The 23,967-nt window shown below is 42.5% G+C and overlaps 1 protein-coding gene across 2 annotated transcripts in view; it reads right to left on the reverse strand.

The window, feature by feature from the left end:
• PARD3B (par-3 family cell polarity regulator beta) overlaps window positions 1-12,178 on the reverse strand; it is a 1,051,931-nt gene extending 1,039,753 nt beyond the window's left edge. The window contains exon 1 of one of the 2 annotated variants that reach the window (XM_032637435.1): window positions 11,955-12,178. In XM_032637435.1, coding sequence (XP_032493326.1) covers window positions 11,955-12,074 — 120 coding nt within the window. In that variant the 5' untranslated portion in view covers window positions 12,075-12,178. The remainder of the gene's footprint in view (window positions 1-11,954) is intronic. The other variant, XM_032637436.1, reaches the window with a different exon arrangement.
• Between the last annotated feature and the right edge of the window lie 11,789 nt (window positions 12,179-23,967).

Below are 23,967 nucleotides of genomic sequence, written 5' to 3' on the forward strand. Positions count from 1 at the left end.
CATATTGCAACAGACTGAACAAGAAAGCAGGCACATTTGAGAATTCAGCTATCTAATAAGCAAGCATCAAAGAGATTGGCAAAAATGTTACACGGTGCCACTCTTCTCAATAAATTTTTTCTTTTCCTTTGAAAAATATAGTTATTTTCATGACAACAAGTAATCTTGTGAAGGGATCGTTATCCTAAATCAATTAAATATATTTTTAATTTCTCAGTTAATTTAATTTCTGATATGGTAAATATAGATAGATACAATCTGCATAGAAAAGCTCTTTCAGGTCCTGTAAAACAGAAGAGTCAATAAGGGCGTTGAAACCAGCAAGTCTGAGAACTGCTGCAATGTATCTATTTCCTCTATCTCTGCTTCCATGCGTCTATTTCCTTTATCTCTCCCCCTCCCTTCTTCCATTTATCTAGATTTTATCCATTTTTCACATTGGGCCATTCCAGGCAACTGTGAGTTCTCTCCCTTAATGCGTGGAGAACTCATGTGGCCCCCTGGCTGTTGCTTTCTTTTCAGTAAGTATACACGTCTCTCCAACTGGATTGTGAAGCCCTGAAGGAAAGGGACTGTGTACAGCACAGAATAGGTGCTCAAAAACTCTCTAATTATACACTGAAGAGGAATTCAATTCATACAGGCCCCTGGGCTTCACCAATGCTGGAGGAAACCAGAACACAAAGGGCGTGGGATGAGGCGGGATTTAAGACAAACATGAGTCTCAATAAGGTACCTGAAGAGGCAGCTAAGAACAAGGGCATTGATACTGAAATGCAGTGAAGGTAGCAGCAAGTGATATCAGACCAAAAGACCTTTACTTCTCAATAAAACAGGAAGCAAGTTATCTGTGGACCATTTTGGAGCAAAAACTTGAGGAATAAAGAGAGCAACACTATGGGGAAGGCAACAGGGAATCAACAGAATTTTCTCAATGTCTTATTGTAAAAGCAGTGAAAATGCATTAAAATGCATTAAACTGAATAGCAATTGTTATGAACTGAACATAACAATTCAGCCCCGCCCCCCAAGGCTATGTTGAAGTCCCTTGGTACCTTGTGAATGTGACCTTATTTAGAAACAAGGTCTTACAGATGTAAATATCTTAAGTGAGGTCATTAGGGTGAGCCCTAATCTGATGTGATTTGTGTTTTTATAAGAAGAGAAGAGACCCAGAGGGAAGATGTAAAGATGAAGGCAGAGCCTGGAGTTATGCTGCCACAAGCTGAGGAATGTCTGGGCCCAAAAGAAGCTGGAAGGGGCAAGGAAGGCTCCTCTCTGGAGGCTTCCAAGGGGGCATGAGCCTGCCAACACATTGATTTTGAACCTCTAGGCTCCAGAGCTGCGAAAAAAAATTGGTTGTTTTAAGCCACCCAGTGAAAAAAACTTGGTTGTTTTAAGCCACCCGGTTTGGCCACCCAGCTTGTGGTACTTTGCCACTGTGGTCCTAGGAAACAAATACAGCAACAGAAGGCTTCACTGTCCAGTCACAGTCCCACGTAGCCCTCCCTGCTCACCCACAGACAAAAGTGAAAGAAAAGGCAGAAAGATCTGAAATGCAAATTTAGTAGGAACAAACAAAAAAAAAAGTTTTGTTTTGTTTTTACTAGAGATTTCCGAAGTGCAGTTTTGTTTTTTTAAGGTTCTGGGAAAATGTCTCTGATCAAACACTGCTGTCAAAACTCAAGCCCACTGAATCTCTATATATGTGCCTATAAATACAGACAAGGATTATTTATCCATCTTGCATTTCCTCAACCCTTTGCTACAAAAGGAAGTAATCCAGAACCTAATATTTAAAGTTACCAATACTATGACTATGTCATGATGAAAGAAATACGGGAGGGCAAGTGAAACTCTTTCAATTTCTCCAAGATTTTATCAAGCCACCTGAACTTCTGGGCCAAGGTGACTCTGAGCTCACGTGCCGGCCATTCACAAGGGTCAATATCTTATAAATCTTATCTGTATGAGATACTTGGCATTAAAGCCCATAGACTGTAATTTAAACCCTTTTAACACATACCTGATGTTAGGAATTTACCTTCAGCCTCACACTTTATCTCAACCCAGAAAAACAATGGGACCCTGTGGAGATTTCTAGAGTCATCTGACTTGATGATCCATCCAGGACTCCCTAAACATCAGGTAGCCCCAGTGGTTTTCTAACTATGGTCCCTAACCCATTAGTGGGCAGTGAAATCAATTCGGTATCTCCCAACTTCATTTTTTAAAAAACAATAGAATAAAAAATAAGAGGGCATCATTTATAATAAGGGTAAGCATCCTCCTGAAACTTATTTCATTTGAATACATGTGTTGTGGGTACTGGGTCATAAAGGAAAAACCATTACTGCTGTATTTATCAGTCCATGTCCTGGCAGGAAACAGATGGTTCGCTCAAATTAGGCACTTAGAAGTTTAATAAAGAAACTATTTATAAAGGTTTGCCCAGGGTTAAGGGAAAACATTAAGGGATAGCACTCCTAAGTACTGAGGCCTTGCCATCACCTGGTACCCAAGAGGCCAGGGAAAGGAGTGGATGCAATACAGCGGAGAGAGGCATGCAGGGAGGGCTGCCTGATGGGAGCTGTGTCCTTTGGTAAAGGGAAGCCGCCAACCCACAATGACCTGGCAAGAAGGGAGCTGCCTCGCGCTGGGACCTCTCCCATGGCTGACCCCAACTAGACACCAGATAGCAAGAGAGTTTACACTGCTCAGCCTCCCAGGTCACAGGCGTGGGTCTGGAGGGGCAAACAGAGGGCTTTCAGCCACTGTGACTCCATCACAAAACTCTGGAAGCCACCAATATAGTTCACACCATCATCAACTCAGTCTGACCACTTTTATTTCTGGACGCCACATTTTTTCCACATCTGCCCTCAATCCCAATCTTGAATCAAGGCTCTAATCCAATGTCAAAACGCTGATGCAAAAGACTGGCGCTTTTATGAACTCATGATTTATGATCTCAGCTGGGCCCTCAAACACTCCCTGGCAAGCCTCTCATCCACGCTCAGCCTCCCACCTCTCCTACCCCCACCTACGGGGCTCCTGGAGGGCACAGACCGTGTCCCACTGGTCTCCGATCCCCAGGCCGCAATGCCTGGAATGCAGGTGGAGTCACTGAAGTGTCCATTAAGATCCCCAGGCCGCAATGCCTGGAATGCAGGTGGAGTCACTGAAGTGTCCATTAATGGTGAACAGGGAAGCCTCAGGCGGCTCCCTCTCCCTCATTTCCACCCATACTTCCCTTGCCACAGAGGGTCAGCTCCTAAGTCTCATTTCTTGGCCCCTGAAGTTTCCAAGCCCATTTCCTCTTCTGCTTCAATATGTCTAACCTCCACTTCCACAGCCAGGGTGTGGACCAGTTCTCCACCTCCAGTCCCAGCTCCCTTTGTCTCCATCCTCCAGGATAATCGACAGAGAAAAGAAAACCAAACACTATCACCACCCCACCCGGAGCGCCTCACTGGGTCCTCATGCTCTTAAGGCAGTCATAGAGAAGGCCTCCTGGCCTGGACCCAGCCTCCCCGTTACAGCCTCCTTCCTCCCCTTCCCTCCCACAGTCAGCCTGAGGAAACTTTCCATAATGCCATTCTCTTCCCACACCCCCCGGAAACCTGGTACACCTTCAGTCAGAAGCAGACTGCTTCTCTCTCCCATCCTGTCTCTCCAGTACCCTCCCCACCCTTACTGCCCTGCAGATGTCCGTTCCCTGCCCAGGTATAACTCCCAGTGAAACTGGCATGACTTCCCCATCTCTCCCTGCTCCAAAGTCAAAGTCAACCACTCCCTCTGTCCACCACCCCAGGGCCCCTCTACCACACTGTGTTGCTTATTTACATTCTTTTCTCTGCCCTTTTAGTCTGTAAAACTGATGGAGCAGGAACTATGCCTTATTTTATGCTGTATCTCCAGCACAAAACACAATGCTTGACCCAATGTCACTCCGTAAAATCTTCTCTGAAGTGACATTTGGATTGTTAAAAGCAACTGTAGCAAAGCATCCACTACTGGGGGCTCTGACTAAGCCCTCGCTGAATACGCGACATACTTTTTCAAGTAAGAGGTTGCAGTCATTACCCATCATTCTTAAGTCAGGTTCCCCACTATCTCCACATCCCTTCCCCAAAATAGGCCATCTATCTATAAATAGGGAAGAGTACAAATTATGTCTAGACATCCCTTGTCAGAAGCCCATCTTTGCTTAGAGGTTACTCTTTCTAGGGTTCGTGTCTATAAATAAAAAGAACAGTAGCGAGACTTGCTCTAAATCTCCCTAAAAAGGTTTCAGAAGTCTATTATCAGAGCTCCCCACATACCCTTAACTTCTGCCTCAAATGAAGCAATAGAATGGGTCTGATCATTTCCCCTGTCAGTGTGGTTCTCTGGTCTTGCTGAGAGTGGTTTAGCCAAAGAGTTGCAGACATCTCTTCTGTTATCTGCCTCCATCACCAAGTGATGCCCCACCAGCTCCTCCTCCAGGGCCCAGGACCACCTGATGAGTTTAAGAGCCTCACCCGAGGCAGAGGACACGCGCAGGACGGGGAGTATTTACCTGGATGATACTTGGCACTGCATCTGATAGAGACTAACTTTAGAGTGAAACCTTTTTAAACATCCTGTCCTCTTGGTATCCCACAATTCCATCTCATTGCAACCCAAAGAGCGAGAGTCTGGCAATCAAAAGAACAGTGGGGCCCCGAGACGGGAGGCAGACCTCATTCGGCAGTCCCAAGATGCAGATACAGTGCCTTTCAAAAATAATGGATCCGGGCTTCCCTGGTGGCGCAGTGGTTGACAGTCCGCCTGCCGATGCAGGGGACATGGGTCCGTGCCCCGGTCCGTGAGGATCCCACATGCCGCAGAGCGGCTGGGCCCGTGAGCCATGGCCACTGAGCCTGAGCGTCCGGAGCCTGTGCTCCGCAACGGGAGAGACCACAACAGTGAGATGCCCACGTACCGCAAAAAAAAAATAACGGATCCACCCAAATTGAGAGAGTCCACAATCATTTTTAAAATCCACATGAAATTAATGAATAAAATGCTGAAAATCAAACATTGTTCAAATATATGGGACAGCATGGCACAAATCTTCATGAAACAAAAACATATGATGTTCCTTCACTGACAATCCAGAACTGCCAAGTACTCAGTCTCAAAACTCTACAAAGTGTCGGAATTTGAAGCTGTTATTAAAGACAATCAGTGTGGCAGATATAATGGACCACTAAACTACTGCCTACAGCACATGTGGATGTGATGAGGTATCGGAAGATAATCAAGAGAAAAGTTGCATTTAGACTTTCTTTTTAAAACTACACCACAAATAAAGATTTCAAACTTACAAAACATTGCGTTGAATACAAGGTCATTTTCATTTTTGTGAAAGAAAACGATGTGAAATTTGATATAATTTAACGAGCATCTCTGGTATACATACTATATATCAGGTACTGTGCTAAAAATTGGGATAGGAAAATAAATAAGACTCATTCTTTGTTCTTGAATAGTCCACAGTAGAGTAAGGGAGACAAAATGATTGCAGTATGTGGCAGAGCCCAGCTAGTCGCTCTCCTATGTCCAAGGGGACTACTTTCCCAGACCGTTGCATCTAGACGGTGCACATGGCTGGTCTCACCAGTAGCGCGCTGACACAAAAGTGATGTCTGCCACTTCCAGGCCAGACCCCACGCCTCCTGTGGCATCCTCCACACTCTCTTTGTTCATCAGTTAGCACAGTGCAGGGGATCTGCAGAAAATGCCAAAGCCAAAAGGAACAGTGGGCAGCTGGTTGTATGGGTCAGAGCCCGCACCTCCCGCCCAGAAAGAGAACCCTTTGCTGGGATAAACCACTGTCCTTCGGGGGCTGTCTATTAAGTTGCTAGACCCGGACCAATAGACAGTATAATGTAAGATATAGTTTTCAAAACGAAAGCACAGCATAGGGAGCTCTAGGAACACAAGAATGTGGCCCCCCAAGTGATGGTGACGGGGAAAGGGAGGGAGGGAATTCCTAGAGAAGAGGCAACTGGAGACTCATCCCAAAAGATGAGCAGGATTTACCTGGGGTGGGGGAAAATGTGACAGAATACTATGTTGCACGTACGAATTTAAAGGGTACAAAGGAATAGAGAAGATACTGGACCGGTAAGCAAAGTGGGTTTTCACCTAAAAGCAATGTAGAGCCATTCAAATATTCCCAGCAATACTCCAGACATGATCAGATTTGCAGCTGTGAAGTCCTCAATGGAGAACAGTTTGGAAGAGTTGGGAGCTAGGAAAGGCAGAAAGGCCAGTTACTGGTCTGCTGCAGTTCCCCATGGTAGGAATGAGAAACGCAAGGTTTGGTGCAAAAAAGAGGAAGCAGATCAAAGAGGCAGCATGTAGAAGCATCAAAGGAACTTTCTGACCAACTAGACAAGTGGTAGAATATGGAGGATGAGAGGTCATCAAGGAATGAAGGATTTCCAGGTTTCTGGATTAGATAACCAGGTGAATGGTGGCACCAGAAATGGAGAAACAGGCTCCAGAAGAATGCAGAGAAGCAGATGTACAGAGAACAGGCTGGGCTCGAACTGTACGTGGGACATCAAGGAGGTGAAGTCCACAGGCTGGTGGATATTGAGTTCTATAGTAAGTACAAGGCTAGGGGTGTGTGCTTGAGGGTAGCTGAAGCCATGGAATGGATGAGATCCGACTGAAAGAAAGGCCAGAACCCTGAGCCGCCAGCACAAAAGGAAACAGTATTGAGAGCACCTGCAAAGACAAAGAAGAGAAAGACATGTTTAAAAATCCTGGAGGGGCTTCCTTGGTGGGGCAGTGGTTGAGAGTCCGCCTGCCAATGCAGGGGACACGGGTTCGTGCCCCGGTCCGGGAGGATCCCACATGCCGCGGAGCGGCTGGGCCCGTGAGCCATGGCCTCTGAGCCTGCGCATCTGGAGCCTGTGCTCCGCAACAGGAGGGGCCACGGCAGTGGGAGGCCCGTGTACGGGGAAAAAAAAAAAAAAGCCTGGAAAGCTCATGGGTAAAGAGAGTTTTAAAAGATGAGGTATCATCAAAAATAAGGACTGAAAAGTAACCATGGGTTTTAGCTGTCAGATCTTAATAATCTTGTTGAGAGCATTTTAGCTGGAGAATAACTTACACTCAGCTATTGGGAAAGGTAATAATGGAGACTAGAGCATAATTATTCCTTCTATGAGGTGTCCTCAGCTCCAGGTGATGGTTGCCATGTGGGAAAGTAAAGCCCAGTATTCTCAGGGCTTCTGGTTGTTTTTTCCCTAAAAGAAGACAGAACTCTGGATTTTTCCATGAAATCTCAAAATATTTAAACATGGCAACTAAGTCAAAATATAACACTGAGCAGAACTTAAAAAACATGTCTGTGGGTCATAGCAGGCCCCAGGAGCCCTGTGTTTGCAAACTCAGAGGCTGCTCAATGCAAGTCAAGTAACAGAACCAAAACCAAGTTAGAAACATGTGCCTTGTTGATGGTGAGTCAGTCCTATCCACATGCTGGAAAGAATATCTAGTCCACACATTGGGAGAGGAGAGAACTGAATAGGAAATAAAGCACTCTAGTCAGTCAGTGCCCAATAAACTTGAAAAGCATTCTGGGAATCCAGTGTGGTATACATCTAGCTTATGTGTACAGGAAACTTAAAATCTGGAAACGAGACATCCAAAGCTGAAAAATTCAGGAATTCAAGAATTCTAATTTATTCCTCCAGGTTAGTCCCATACAATATCATACCAGATTCTCATTACTGCACAGATTCTTACATTGATCTCACAGTTCATCAATATAGATAATTGCTCTTATCTTCATTCAGATCCAGGAAGCTGATCTCAACTTGCAAAACAAACAAATTATTCCAAATATCTGAATACAGAGGAGATACATTTTGAAAATCAATCAGATGTTTCTTTACTTAAAAAAAAAAACTATCCTCATACATACAGATCCGCAAATCTTCTTAAAAATTCCATCATACCCACTACCCCATGAACTCAACGTTCATATTATCTCATTCAACTCCTGAACTCACACACACACACTATACACTCATTTACACTTTTGTTACTAAACAAATCTCTCCCTTATTTACTTACATATAAAATGAATGTTCAATTTAATAAGTTATTTGAGCACCTGCTGTGAGAATTCATTCAGGGTAGGAGTGGAAAGACAGTTGCTAATAACAGGTTGGTCCATAGGCGTCTAAGACATAGTATCTGCCATCAAATGAGTTTAATAATCAAATTAGTTCAGTGATACCAAAAGATTAGTGGTAGTAGATTAGTGGCTCTCAATCCTGGCTGGGCATTTGTATCATCTGGACTTTTTTTTTTTTTTTTTTAAATACCTATGCCCATTCCAAACCCACTGAATGAGGATCTTAGAGAAAGGGACTCAGGCATTTGTATTATTTAAAATGTTAAATGTTAAAATTAGAGGTAACTAATGATCACCCAGGGTTGAGAGCCCTGCAGGATACGGCTCAATTACCCATTCATCTGTGACACGTAATTTTGATGATTAATTAACTAATTACTCAATGATCCCCACCTTGACTACTTAAGACCATCTCCTCTCCACTAACTACTTAACTGAACTGGATTTACAGCCTTGGACAATGACAAACTACCAGGCTCCAAAGACAAGCCACCCCATAATTCTTGCCCCTTGGTCAATTCACCTCACCAGGAGAGTTCATCAAATGGCAGGGAGGGGGAGGCCACAGGAACCTCAAAGTCCCAGATTTCAGAACATAATTAAAGCCTTCCCCAAAGCTCCCTCCGTCTCTTCAGCATCTTACCTACTTCTGGCCTTATCTGATGCTGATTCAGCTGGCTCCCCACATTCCACAAATACCAGTTTCCTTTGTTTCTTCTCAGTTGGAGGTGGCTACTTCTCTGCTGCTGCCCACAAAATCCAGAATGGCTTCCTTGGGCTTCACTTACCTTTCAGAGTGTACAAACCTCAACTCTATCCTCAATCTTGACATCTGCCTTTCTCCCATCTAAATTATTCAGGGCCCCGGAAGAAACGGGCTTAATTTACATTCATGTTCCCGCTAAACTTGTTTCTTTACCTCTTTACCCCTCTACCTGTATATCTCAGAGATCTTACCCAATTTTTCCATTTGTAATTAGACTGAGGAAGATCCTACATACTTGATGCAAATCCTGCAATACTTGTCACAGAAATTAGACTTCTCCCTATAACATAGAGACCTATACTGTAAAAGATAAAATCAAGAGGAGTTTGTGGATGTCCCATCCCTTTGCAAGAAACACAACTGCTATCATTAGGTTGACAGGTTACTGCAGCAGTTTGTAGATGGAATCGTCTTTTTAAAACAAACTCTAAAAAAATAAATTAGATAAATTACACTGCATAATGACCTACTAGCCTGTGTATTAATGACTGAGAGTAAGGACCTGGAGACATAGTTCCTGGGTTCAAATCCCAATTCCACCATGCACTAGTCATATTTCTGTGTTTCTTTTTCCCCCATCTGTAAAATGGGGATATTAGTACCTAGGTCATGGAGTCAGTCATTTAATATATGTAAGGCACCTAGAACAGTGCCTGCACCAAGTAAGCACAATTCATGTTTGTTGTTGTGTTATTACTACTGAGTAAGAGCTTAAAACTTTGCTGTCCAGGGAAACAAGCCTTTTAAATCTTTCACCTATTTAAAGACATTGAATTTATGCCAAACTGTTTTCCAAATTGAATTTTGACATTTCTGGTCTTTTCCCATCATTTTCTAAATTCAATGGATAAAAGCATGGAATTTATCAGAGTATTTCTTGACATTTTAGTTCCATTAGGAATACCATTTAATATTAGTTAAGCCTTGTTATGATTACAATGCTATTTAAAATGAAACCATGAGAGAGGAATATTTTGGGAAGGAAAAACATCACTTGCCAGTTATTAAATTGAGATTTTAAAAGCCGAAGAAGGGAGGGAGAATTTTTAAGTTGCAGATGGCCTTTAAATGTCACATTCACCAATATATAAACGTAAACACAGAAAAATGTAATGTCTGGTAATAACAGTAAACTGATCAATACAATTATACTATGGGATATGTGATATTATAAATTATACTTTCAGTCCAGAATATCAATAGCTTTTTAACACCTTTTAAGATCAAATTACAATGCATTAAATATCATACAGTTAGTTCCCCATGTGTTATTTATAAGCTTATAGCTTACTTCTATTACTTGGACAGCTCCAAGTATTAAACTTCTAAATATACAAAGTTTTAGAGATAAATTATTTTTAATAACAATTAAAAATAAGTTTATCATCTCAATAAAGCAACCCTTCAATGAGATCTACTTTAATAATTTGCCTAGAATAACACTGTTAGGTTTAACCCTAGCTTACTTTAGGGAAATATGATTTCAAGGACAACTGGTTACTTGTGTAAACCTCAGTTTTCAACTGGATTACACAATATAATCTGTACACTACTGTAACAATGGAAGAAAAACCATTGGGTAAATACTCATACAGTCATACAGGCCACTTTGATTATTTTCTCTCTCTGCCTCAATTCCATTAGTAAAGAGTCCAGCTTCTGAGATTATATTTTAGATATTAACAGATCATTCACTATGCTCTTCTCCAACTCTTGGCTGGTCAAGGCAACATACACATGTATTTATCCAGGGTGGAATTTTTTCCTATATAATAATTCTTAGTGGAGGCACAGAGGTGCAAGAGATTTTCTTAAAAGTCTCAACTATATATTTAGAAGAAACACAATTACTTTTATGCCTTGCATAACCTAAAAGACATTAAAAGAAATTACATCTTTCCATTCTCGAAACTGGCCAACTCACCATTTCGACAGTTCTCACAGCACGAGAACAAATATTAAGAGAATCATTGGCCTCTAAAGCAAGAGTTTATGACTTGTCCTGTTTGAGGAGGATTTGGGGCGAACAAGATATCCCATTTGAGGATTCAAAAAAATAAAAAGATGCTCTTGGATGCCTTCATTTAAAATTTCCATTAAAGAAGAAACAGAGGCCCAGCATGTTACCCAAAAATACGAGTTCCAGAGGCCAGCTAGGTCTTCTGAACATTTAAGCGTGCACTGCACACTTAAAAACACTCTTCCAGAGTTCCACTTAATTTTCACTTGCTCCTGACTTCAGGGACAGAGCTGGGGACACTCTTTGTCATCATTTCAATAGTCACCCGGGACCTGACACAGCCCACACACTTAGTAAATGTTGATAGACTGTGTGGTGTTAAAGTAAAAATAGCAAAGTGCAGACTGGTGTAAGCACACAGCATCCTTCCACCTGAGCTCCTGCCTCAGTCACTGAGGGAAACCAGCTCACGGGGCTAAAATTCCAAGGGCTACATCAGTTATAACTTCCGAGTATCTGATACTTGAACCAATCAACTTTCTAATCCAAAGAGTAGGCGTAGGGCGGGCCTTAGCAGGTCAAAAATCACACCTGAGGTTAGCAGCACCTTCAAGCGTTCCCTTGAGATCTGTTCGCTCAAACAACTTCTAAAGCAGTGCTTGTCAAACTTCAGTGGCCAGTGCAATCACCTGAGAGCTTGTTTTAAAGCAGACTCTGAAGCCGTGGGCTTGGACTGGGTCACCAGATGGTGCCTTTCTAACGAGCCCCCGAGTGATTTTCATGCTGCGGTACCCACGCCACCCTTGGACAAGCAAGGCCCACAAACGCCCATAAACGCCCAGGTCAGTTATATTAGCAACATCCAGAAGTTGCGGCCACAGGTTGTGAAAAATCAGGTCGCCCAGGTGCTCTGCGTCCCCCAAGCGTCGCCACCCTGTCCTCGGGGCACCTGGCAGGTGCCGAGGCCGCGGAGCGCTCCCGGGGAGCCCGCTCGCAGCCGCGCCCCCTCCTCCGCCCCTCCCGCGCGCTCCCCTCGCCGCGCCCACCTTCTCCCGGGTCTTCAGGTACCGCTGCAGCGCCTGCTGCGTGAGCTCCCGGACGTGCAGCTGGCCCTCCTTGCAGGGCACCACGATGCCGGTCCTGCCGAAGCACACGGTCACTTTCATCCTGGCCCCCGGCGACCACGCCGGGCTGGGCCGGGCCGAACAGGTGTCTGGGCCGGCCGGCGCGGCCCCACTCTCGGGGGCCGCCGGGCGCGGGAGGGCACAGAGACCCCGGGGCGCCTCTCCCCGGCGCCCCTCAGGGCCGGGGGCTCGCAGCAGAACCCCTTCGCCCTGGGCAGGCGGCCGCCGGCGGGCGGGAGTCGGAGAGGAGGCGGCAGCGGGGAGGGCTACCTCCCAGGTGGCGGGGGGCCGGGGACGCCGCGGTCCAGGGGCCCGGCTGCTCCTCCCGCTCCTGCTCCGGCGCGGGCCCGGCCCAGGCGGCTGCTACCCGCCCGCCAAAGCGAAACTGCCGGCCCGGCCCGGCCCTGGCCCTGGCCCTGGCGCTGGCCCTGGCGGCGGCGGCGGCGGCGGCGGCGGCGGCGGCGGCGGCGGGGCCGGCCCCAGGCCCCGGGCTGGAGTGGGCGGCGGCAGCGGCTCGCGGGGCCGGAGTTGGGAGGAAACTTTTGCGCCGGCTCCCAACTCCTCCGCGGCGCGCCTCACTCTGGGCTCCCGCGGCCCCAGGGCCAGCCTGGGCCCGGCTCTTAAAGGGGCCGCGGCGCTCCCCGGGCCGCGCAGTACACTCGGCGGTTCGGGGCGGGGGCCGTGCGGGGCGGTAACCGGAGCCCGGAGACTTCGTCCCCTCCCTCGGTCTCTCCCTGACTCTGTCCCTCCCGCACACACATGGAGCTCTAGGGAATTGTAACGGGACCTCAGAGCTTCTCACCGGGGGATTGAAACCGGATCTCATAAAGCACACTCGAGGGAATAGCTGGGAGACTGCAGAGCTACACCCTTAAAACTAGGGGATTGGAGTAAGATTCTTGGAGAGCCCGGGAGCAGGTGCTTCTCGCCACGCCCACCAAAAATACCCCGAGGCTTGAAGGCTCACAGGTACTGTGCTGCTAGGGTGGCCACAGGGCCTGTTAGGAACTTAGTCTGAAGCACAGCGTCGCATCTGCCCCCTGAAACTCTTTGATGGTAAAAATGAAGGGATTCTTGGAGGCAACGTGGCAGTGGAAACGGTTCCTTTTACGGAGAACACTCAGTTTTCCCCCCAGAGGTCACATCCCAGGCCCAGTTATGATGGCGTATGTTCACATATATCCTTCTGAAATGTGCTTCCTGTTGTGCATTTGACTAGAAAAAAAAACATTTCAACACGTTTAGGCTCATGATTTGGCAGGTGTGTATCCATCACCAATTGAAATTGACATATCTGGGGGGGAAAAAATGAACAAATAACATCTGTACCATTTTTAGCTCACACATGAATGAGCTCCTTTGAGCCTAACAATAACCCTGTATTATTCTTCCCGTTTCATCGTGAAGAACAGTACCCAGGGGGGTTAAGGGAATGAGCTGACTATGGAGTTAGTTATGCTAAGAGGAACTCTGGTTCTTCCAACGCTGAATCCCTGGTCTCCCCACACAGTTTTCTTCACAATCCAGCTCACTCAACAAGTTCCTCAGGGCTACATCATGTATTTCTCTAAAAAAGAGATTTGTTCCAATGTCAAGATGCACTTAAATTGAATTTGAATTGCCTAGGACAGTATAATAAAGCACAGGAGATTAAATTTATGGGCTCATGGGCTTTCACTTTTAAATTTTTTTAATTCATTCATACATGCCATATATATGTGTGTGTGTGTGTGTGTGTGTATATATATATATATATATATACACACACACACACACACACACACACAAATACATGGTCTTCTATGTACAGGGCCTTATATAAGGTCAATGGCATCAAAGAAAATCATGTGGACCAAGAAGTTGATTTGAAAAAGATGTATATTAGTATTAATTTGGTTGCAAATCCAATACAAACTAATTTAAATAAACTAAAGACAGGACCTATTTCCTTATAAAATCAGAAAAGCCAAAGCTCACTCCTTTGAGGCAAGATTGAATCCAGAAACTCAAACAAAGTCCTCAAGAGGCGTTTCTCTCCATCTGTTGGCTCTGTGTTCCTCCTCCGTGTTGTCTCCATTCTCAGACAAGCTCTCCCCAGAGGAGGCAAAGATGGCCACCCCCAGTGTTTCAGGTTTACACAGCCTTAAAGCCAGCCATCTCAGACATCAATGAGCCTTTTCCTGGTGAGGACTTGCATATCCAAGCTTAAGTCACATACTCTCTCTCTGGCGAGAGGAATGCAGCATTTATTGGCCACGCCTGATTCACTTGCCACTAAATCATATGGTGAACCCCAACAGATGAGACAAAAAAAAGAACATTTAGCCATGACAAAATATAAGCTTGCTTCCCACCCTCAAAAGTCTTATAGATAGTAGAGGCAACAAGGCCTACAGATGTGAGAAGTTAAATAGAAACTACAAAACAACAATGAACGTGATAATTCTACTGAACATTATTGATTTAGATACATGCTAGGCACTGTTCTAAGTGAAGATAGATATAGATAGCTATTACATATGTACATGTATATACATACATGTATATGTATGCATCATGTTATGTATCTACATCTTATTTTCCTTTGCAATAACCTTATAAGAGAGATGCTTTTGTTATCTTCCTTTTAGAGATGAGGGAACTGAGACCAAGGAAGGTTAAGATCACATTTCTTAGAAAGCAGTGGAGACCAGATTAAAACCCAGGGTATCTGACTCCAGAATCTTCATAGTAATGGCTATGCTGATCTTACATGGGAAGTACCAAATGAGCAGGGCTAACAAATACCAATGCAGGGCATTCATATGTGACACTTTTAATATTGGGTATTATATGGACATGTAGAATGGTACAGAGCAAAAATTTTTAGCTGATGAGATAAACTTGCATGTAACCATTCTTTAATGCTTCATGGCTTTTTTTCTTCTTCTTCTTCACACTTGATCCAGACTTCTCCTCTTCTGCTCAGATAATGAATAGCTCCTGCACTTCACATCACAAAGTTCCTCTTGGCCCAGCTTTAGCCCCTCCCCAATACCTAGAGCCCAGACCCACTGTCCTGGCTTTGAGAAGCCCCAAGTGAACCACGAAGAACACCCAGGCTCTCCAAATCCCACTCACAGAAGAAGCGGAATCAGGTCTCGTGAATGCAGCAGAGGTTGTGAGGTATGAGATGAGGAACAGATGAAGGTGGGCACAGATACGAACAAGGCATTGTACAGTCCTGAACACTATGACCCAAGCTAGTATTATAAAAAGAGTTTAGCGTTTACATTTCATGTTTATTAAATAGCCAGATTTAATTTGTTATTCAACCTTATCACAGCATACACAGAAACAATTTATCATATATTAAGAAGCGATAGAAGAGAACATGGTGGCAACACAGAGACAATCAGGCCCAGCAAATTCCTAAGTCAGTATTTCATGCCCCGTGGGACCTCCTGGGCAGAAGGCAATAAATAATTTGCCTTGATTGAGTAACACTAGAGGATTCTAGGCCTGGGCTCCATTTTCTTGTTTTGCCTGTTGGAGAGGTAAATATTGCCTGCGGTGTGATATTTTCCCATTTGTTATCCAACAGCTTAGCATGCTTTGGAGTAGCCTGTGAAAATATGTTATGCAGAGAACAACAATACTGACTGATATTATTAAACTGCTCTGTGTTATGGAAAGTATAACTAAAATGTCAGGTACCATTGGGTGTATATTGAAGAATGATAATTTTTAATATATAGTTGACCAGTCATCCATTTTGATGTTTTGCACTATTAAGAAAGAAAATATTTTTACCTTTCAAGGAATTATTTATAACAAGCACTATTTATCACAAAAAAATTAATTGAATTGGAGATAATCTTTTTTCTAAGACCCTTGGAACAATTAGTATAATAGATTATGTTCTTAGCTTCCTTATGAAAGCAGGTGCCAGAGAGACAGCATAAGAGAAAAATGGGTATGATTTTTCATTCTTTCCTTCCATATTTAAAAGCAAAGTGTTTGGCTTATTTTCTTTAACTTAGCAAGAATAAGCTTTTCTTAAGAGATGTTTGTCTCTAAATGCCTTATGGCATTCATTTGTTGACTGTTTCTATAGGTCTCCTTATAACATAAATATTTTACACCCTGAAAAGAGTGTTGTGGGTTAGCAGCTTTTTGAAAGGTTCTTAGTTATGCCTATTCTGTAAGTAAGACTCGTAAGTCTCCATAATGTTTCACCTAGACCACCCCTCCTTATACTGATTTCTACTCTATGAATGTTAGTATCCTACTTTGATTTATGTTTTCTTAAAAGGACATAAATCCTTTTCATCCTGAATCATGAACTGAGTGCCTCTTTTAAAAACAAAATAAACAAACCAACACAAAGCAAGGAAACTGTTCCAACGGTGTTTCATTGAGAGCTGATCATTAGTTAGATGATTTTCCTCATGGTGTGATCTCTTCCTCTGAAGCATATTAGGGTCCATGAGTGCCGACCACTAGAAGTAGGTTCTACTCAGAGTAGCACCGGGTCCTCTCACCACTAGGCTTCTGTGAGAGAGTTAGATGGAGGCCAAAGGCAATGGTCAAGGGTGCTCTCAAACAAGCTCAGTTATCCAAGGAAAGATCCTGAACTGAGGAGAGCTTGCAATCAAGACTTCTCTTTTCAATCTTACTCCCTTTACCTAAGACCTCCTTCTGCCCCCCATTTATATCCCTTGAATTCAAGAAGTGAGTTGCTGTTTGTGTAACTGACAGAAGGTAGAGAAAAGAGCTGAGACTTGGCACCAGATTCTTCAGTGTGTAAAAAGAATACAGACAGAACTAGTAGACTGGAGCTAGACAGACCTATGTGCCTAAGTACTCTGCCACTTACCACCTATGTAATCTTCGGCAGTCTCCACTGTGCTCCTTTATGAAATGGGGTGATAATCCTATTTTACGGTATAGCATACATAAAGCACCCAGCACATAGAAGATGAAATGTATTGCCCTCTTCCACCTTTTATTCTATTTACTAACATTTCTAAATGCCACTTATTTTCACTGGGCTTGAAACTACTTCCAAAAAATAATATATCAAATGATACTTGAAAAGAAATAAATCAATGATCATCAGTGTCAACAATTTCTAAAGCCCAAGTATTACTTGCTTTGTAATGAGGGTGTCACACTCATAGCAAAAATAGTAAGATTTGTATTATATGTCACAATCTACATATTATTTAACTCGACGCTCAAAAAATAATCCTGGGACATAATAGTCGAGTCCCTGAGAATCATAGAAGTACAGAGCTGAAAGGGGCCTTGGAGATTATTTGTACAATTTCCTCATTTTATAGATGAGGAAACAAAAGCCTGGAAAGGTCAGGTGACCAACCAAATTCAGGACCCAGATCCTCTGGTTCATCGTCCATTGCTTCTTTACTTCCCTGCCTTCTGGTAATGAAATGTAGAACAAGAGATATGACCAACATTGCCTTAAGGCATTGAACTTTCTTTGGCCCAGAAGGTAATGGGAAGGAGCTCATTTTTTTATCTGTTCCTAAAGTTTCCATTTAAACTAAAGGTTCTGAACCCTTGTCCTTGCCACAATTGTAAATCTCAAAAAGAGTTGCTGAGTGTTTAGATGACTGTTACAGAAAATAGAAAACCGTCAAAGGATTTTAAGCAGGACAGTGACATGATTGGATTTGTGCTTTGAAGAATACAGGGGACCTAGGAGAGAGACAGAAGCCCTGCTTAGTTCATTCATTCAATCATTCATTTCTTTGTACAACAGTATTTACTCAACACCTATAATCTGCTGAGCACAAAGTGATCACAAAGCTTAGACTCTAGTGAGGAAGACAGATGATAAATGACTAGCCAAATGAACAAAATATTTGCAAATTGTGATAAGGTGTAATGAAGGGTATAAACAACAGGCTGCATGATAGGGAACAACCGGGTAAGAGAGAACCTGTTTAGACCGGAAAAACAAGAGAAAACAGGACTTTGTGAAGAACCTGGAGAAAAAAGGAATAGCAAATGCAGATATTCCTGAGATAAAACAGAGACTGGTGTGTTACAGGAATTAAGAGAAAGCCAGTTTGGTTGGAGCATTAATGAGCCAGGAGAGAGATGCAGGGAAGGAGGTTGAAGAGATTATCTATAAAGTGACTCAGGTGATAAAGATGTTGAGGAAGGGCAGATTCGAGAGATCTTTCAGGATGTGTGACAGATCAAAGCCGGCAAGCTTTTAGGAGGAGTCCAGAAAGAGTCAGGTTTCTAGTTAAGAGGTGACATTATTAATTAAAGCTAGAGAATCTTGAAAAGGTTGGGGGAGGACTGCAGATTGTGGGAAAAGAAGAGTGCATTCAGTCCGGGACATTTTGAGTTTGATGTGCCTGCAAGGGAATCAGGTAGAAGTGTTATCTGGAAATGTAAGGTTTAAAGGTCAGGAGAGAATCTGGGGACTAGAGATTTAGATTTAGGGGCCGTAGATTTGGAGGTGAACTCATCCGAATGGAGATCAGCCAAAAAAAGGAGTCTAAAAAGAAAAGGCATAGGACTTGGACTAAAATCCTGGAGAATGCCAATATTGAAGAAGAGAGAGATGCAGAGAAGTTACACACGTGTATGATGATGCATCATTAATTACAAGTTACTATTTTATCAGATGTATAAAGTATTATCAATGTCAAAAATATGATAAGAAAGGGTGCTGCTGCCCTAGTGAAGACACAATGATGAGAAGAAGAAATTGAATGTTACAAATGGAAGGCAAGATGGTTTGACTGGAACAGAGAGCGCAACATAGGATACAAGGCTGTAAAGATATGGGAAGAAGGAAACGATTGAGGGAAATAATTGAGGGAGAGCTGTAAGATATAGACAAAGGAGTTTGGATCTGTTTCACCAAAGAAATATCCTCCTGGTGCTTGATCAAAGGGGTAATATCCATAAAATAGCATTTGATTGTTATTATTCTGACATCTTCATGTATAAAGAATCAGAGTAGAAAGTAACTGAAATTTGGGGAGAATCCAAAAGAAGAATGTTCGAGTCAATTGCATAAAACTATATTGAAGTGAAACATCATGTACGTACATAGTTGTAGAATATCCCCGCCCGTACATGTGTTTATACAAAGTAGTGGACTCCGCGATTGCTTAATGTCCAGCCCTACTACTATTCCATGCATGGGAAACAGAGGGTGCCACATGACTCAGGGTTCAGTCAGGCAAATTAAAAACAGACATCTCAAACAGAGGGAACTGAATACAAGAAGTTCATTACACTGTTGATGGAAGTGCTGAAAAACCAAAAAGGAAGTGCAAGGCAACTTAGACATTCCCCGCAGCAGGAAGCTGCGTCTTTCTCTAGGATTGGCTGGATGCAGGGAGGAAGTAGTGTTAGCAGAACCCAGAAGCTGGGCAGCCTGGCAGGAACTAAAACCATAGCAGGGACTGCCTGGCCGAAGCGGGGGGCTCAGAGAGAGGGGCTGTCCAGGGGTGGTCTGGAACTATAAGAGGCTGTGTCATGAAAACACAGCCAGAGGAGAGAGATACGGGCAGGGCGGGGATATCCATACCCCAGGATTCCTTTCTCCCACCCTCCTTGCTTCCACTACGCTCTCACACTTGCAGGGAAACATTTGGGAACAAACATGATGACTGGCCTAGAAGGTCTTTCCTGGCGAGCTTCTACAGTATTTCATAAATCGACATTTTAAGTCTCACAAATATTTTAGATGTAGGAAATGTGCTAATAATATTCTCAATTCAATTTGATATATTTATGAAAATACATTTTTCTCAACCTAGGCTAAAGTCATGCTTTTCTCAAGAGAAAGTACTTTGACATTTTAACAGTGAAATGTATAGGCTTTCCCTTGGTTGCCTAAGTAACTATTAATTTCCATCATTTAAGAAATAAAAAAATCCTTACTCTTGCTCAGTCATCAGACTCAAATTAATAGTTTTGTTTAGCTTTGATTACACAGGACTAGAAGCAGCAAATCCCAAAATCCTATTACTATTGAATGCTGAAGATGTCTAACTACAGTGCTATCTGATAATATTTCATTTATCTTATATGCTGTAATTTTAGACACTAATCCATGGATTCATGATGGAATCTTTGAAGACTATCCAAGTTTAAATTTGTGATTCCTTTGTATAAAATTATTTGAGAAATCCATTAATACTTTACCACATGTATACATGAATAATAAGTAATTTTTATTGCAATACTATCAGGAAAACTTGATTTAATTAGTTTTTTTCCTTCAAGAGTGTACACTCCTGTTAGGACATGTTAGTTACAAGTTTTTGCAATTATCTTCAAACTCCTTTTTATATAACTGGAATATAAATATAATAAAGAATATAAATAAGTTACACATGGACTTCAGTGTATCTTATGAGACACAAAAGGGTAACTTCACAGCAAATAAAAAGAGCTATCAATTTGCCAAGTGCATAATACATTTTTGGTACTTGATACCCCCAAATGGTGGTATAAATGATGAGTAGCCTATGTTGGTCATGACCTCTACAAAACTTAATGAGATTTTTCTAACTGTAAGTTCCCTTATTGCATCCCCAATATAAGGTCTTTGAAGAACTAGAATAGCTACTGATTAGACCAAGAGTGGTCCCTAATTCAAGGACAACCATCCATAGGCTAACTGATGACCCATGACATAACCTGATATTAAGAGCTATACCTGGTAAAGTAATTGGTGATTAGCAAAGCCAAAGAAACTGGCTCCTTTCTTCTATGTAGGCTGGAGAATAAAGAGAATTCGCTGCTTGTTAGAGAAAGAGTTGAAAGCCCAATTCAATTCTTGAGGCCCCAGTGGTCCATGAGAAAGGAGAAGGCACTTTTGGAGCTGCCTCAGCTCTTCATTGATCTCTTAGTACCAATCTACAGCATTGTCACAGTAACCACCACTCTCTACCCAAATTATTTTTTCATTACATTATTCTGAGTGAGGCCCGTCTTTAAACCAAACCAAACAACAATCTGTAGCAAAGAACACAAATATTAATAAAGAAGAAATAAGTTCACAAACAATAAGTCATTGACCCAAGGGTTTTAAAATATATTGTTGCCAGAATGAAACCTGGACATACTAGCAATGAACTGCATCATAAATGGGGGTAACCTAGCAGTCCACAGATACTTCAGTAAATTTTCTTGAGGAAAGAAATTTGAACACTACTTGGCAAGAGTTGGTAAGGATACCAGGGTTAGGAAAATCCAGCCTAAGAACAGAGTCAAGGCATGCGACTTTTCTGCATTACAGGATAGAGAGATGAATGTTTCCCTCTGAAGTCTCAAATAAATAACTGCATCTGAAAGTTGTAAACATGGCAAACACACCCAGAGGCGAGGAACCCGCATTCGTGAAAAATAACACGTTAGGAGAAATTTCTTGGAAGAACATTGAACCCTCCTATAGTAATAGTGTAGGCTGTGATGCATCACACAGATACCCCCCTTTAGGACTCTGAGCATTCATTCTCCTGGTGCTGGGATCGTTGACAGCTGAGGCTCTCAGCCGAATTGCTGTCCAGGAATTTCCCTCAATGGAATAGAGCCTCCCTGCCTGAAATCATGTCTCATTCACGGTGCAGCCCACGTGCTCACATTCATTGAGTGATCTATGACTGAGGAGAGTGGAGGGGGGAAGGGTGTAAAGGTCCAGATCCTCTGCCTTAAGACTGGTCAACTCTGAATGGTCATCCCACTCACAGTAGAACTTTGTTGAAAGTGCATCCCTATGCAATTCGTTTCCTTCACTTCCACATAAGAATTGATTTTGAGCACACTCTCCAATAAATTTCTACATATGAATCTCCAACTCACAGTGTGTTCTTCAGATAACCCAACCTACGACATAATGTCATAAGAGAACTCTGTTAAGAATTCACAGACACAATGATTTGCATGTAAATGAGGGCTCAGGTAATGACTGATAAACCAATTTAAAGATAAAAATGAATGTATAAATAAATGAAAGTATGTATTGTAAATGTCTTCAGTTATTTTTAAAAAATCAGAGGCAGACTAGCAGAAAATGGAGGCAAAGAGACTTAGCTGATAATAATTCAGTAAGTGTGGATCACATTGGACTAGGTATAATAGCCAAAACTTCTATTACCTGAGTGTTTTGAGTAGGGCTCCTAAAGACATGGAAGAGTCAATCTGAACTTCCAGCATTTGGTTGAGGAAGGCAGTCACTGCAAGAAAAACACCTCTGTTGTCTCATATTCTGTCTAAAAATATTATTTGAATTTTGCTTTAGACCGCATAGTGCATCCATATTGTATTAATACAAAACATATTTTAGATTACTTTCCATCAGGACAAAAGTTTTCTCCCCATATCTTTGGTTAAAGGACGAGATGCTAATCCAATTAGTCTTTCAACTTCATCCAGGCAGTTTCTCACCTCTTTACAATGTTTTGTAAAGACAATAATCTAAATACGTGTATAAAGATAGATTCTTTACAACTTTATGAGCTAGACCAGAGTAATCACTGAGGAAGCACCCATTCGGTTGATCAGCAAATATTTACCAAGTGACTACCATAGGTCAGGTTCTGTTTGTGGATATAACACTATTAGACTGAATGTTCTCCCCAAAGTTGTATGTTGAAATCCTAATCCTGGATGTGATAGTATTTGGAGATTTTAGGTGATTAGAGGGTGAGAGTGGAGCCGTCATGAATGGGATTAGTGCCCTTATAAAATAAACACCAAGATCTCCCCACCCCTCATACCATGTGAGAATACAGCAAGAGATGGTCATCTATGAACCAGGAAGTAGGCTCTCACCAGACATCGAACCTACTGGCACCTTGGTCTTGCACTTCCTAGTCTCTAGAACCATGAGAAATAAATTTCTGTTGTTTATACGTCACCTAGTCAAAGATATTCTATTATAACACCTGGAAAGATTAAGATACAGTGGTAAACAAGAGACATAACACCTCTGCTCTACTGGAGGTTACGTTTTATGGAGAGAAGACTGAGATCAGCAGAATGTGGCCAAGAGGAGAATTAGTGCAAATTTTCATACTACTGTTGGTGAAAATTTCAATAAATCTTTTTCCTGTGAGGCTGTGTTACTCCTGACATGGTGGCTGATAAGTGTTTTTGATCCACTCATCAATTTCATGTGTGCCTTAGAGAAACACTCAAAGGATATTTTAAGTGCTGAAAGATGGCTGATGAGAGAGTTGTTTATTTATTTATTAACCTATAATTGTCATCAAATTTAAGAACTAAGAGTGGTAATCCACAAAATCAACTTTTTTTTACCCAACTCTCAAACTTTGTTTTGTTACTACCATTTTGCCATGTGCAATGAAAGCTTCCACAGTTTGGCTTTGAAGGTAATGATTCTAAGAACCCTCAAAAAAAAAAAAAATCTGCTCACCTAACCAAATTTCTGAGCCACTGTTTAACTTACAGTTAAGTTGAACAATGAATCCATTCTCCTCTTCTAAGACTTTACCCCTCATCCTGATATTCTGTCTCCCTTTTCTGGGGTTAAATAAAAATCCAATCTTTGAAATATCTGCTCTATACCTCTTCCTAGCTAATCAATGTGCATCTGAGTAGCTGGCTAAGTTTTCAAAATTACTTCTCATTTTATTACAAATGATCTCACCTAAAACCACTAAATTTAAGTATTTTTAGTTTTAACATTTGTATCAATTAGGGTTCTAAGAAGAATCAGACAGTTCACTTGAACTGGGTTAAGTGATGAGAGTTTATAAAGGGACCACTTGCAAGTGTGGGCAGCTTTAGGCAAACCAATAGTGGAAGGTGCAGTACTTCAGAGTTAGCAAAATGGGGAGATGTTACCATCCCTGTGCAGAGTGATATGGAAAGGGACACCTAACGTGAACATTAGCCTATGTAGAGATGTAGCAGGAAGGGGGGTAGAGGAATA

Source organism: Phocoena sinus, chromosome 7 (genome assembly GCF_008692025.1).
Source record: "Phocoena sinus isolate mPhoSin1 chromosome 7, mPhoSin1.pri, whole genome shotgun sequence".
Taxonomy (NCBI): Eukaryota; Metazoa; Chordata; class Mammalia; order Artiodactyla; family Phocoenidae; genus Phocoena; species Phocoena sinus.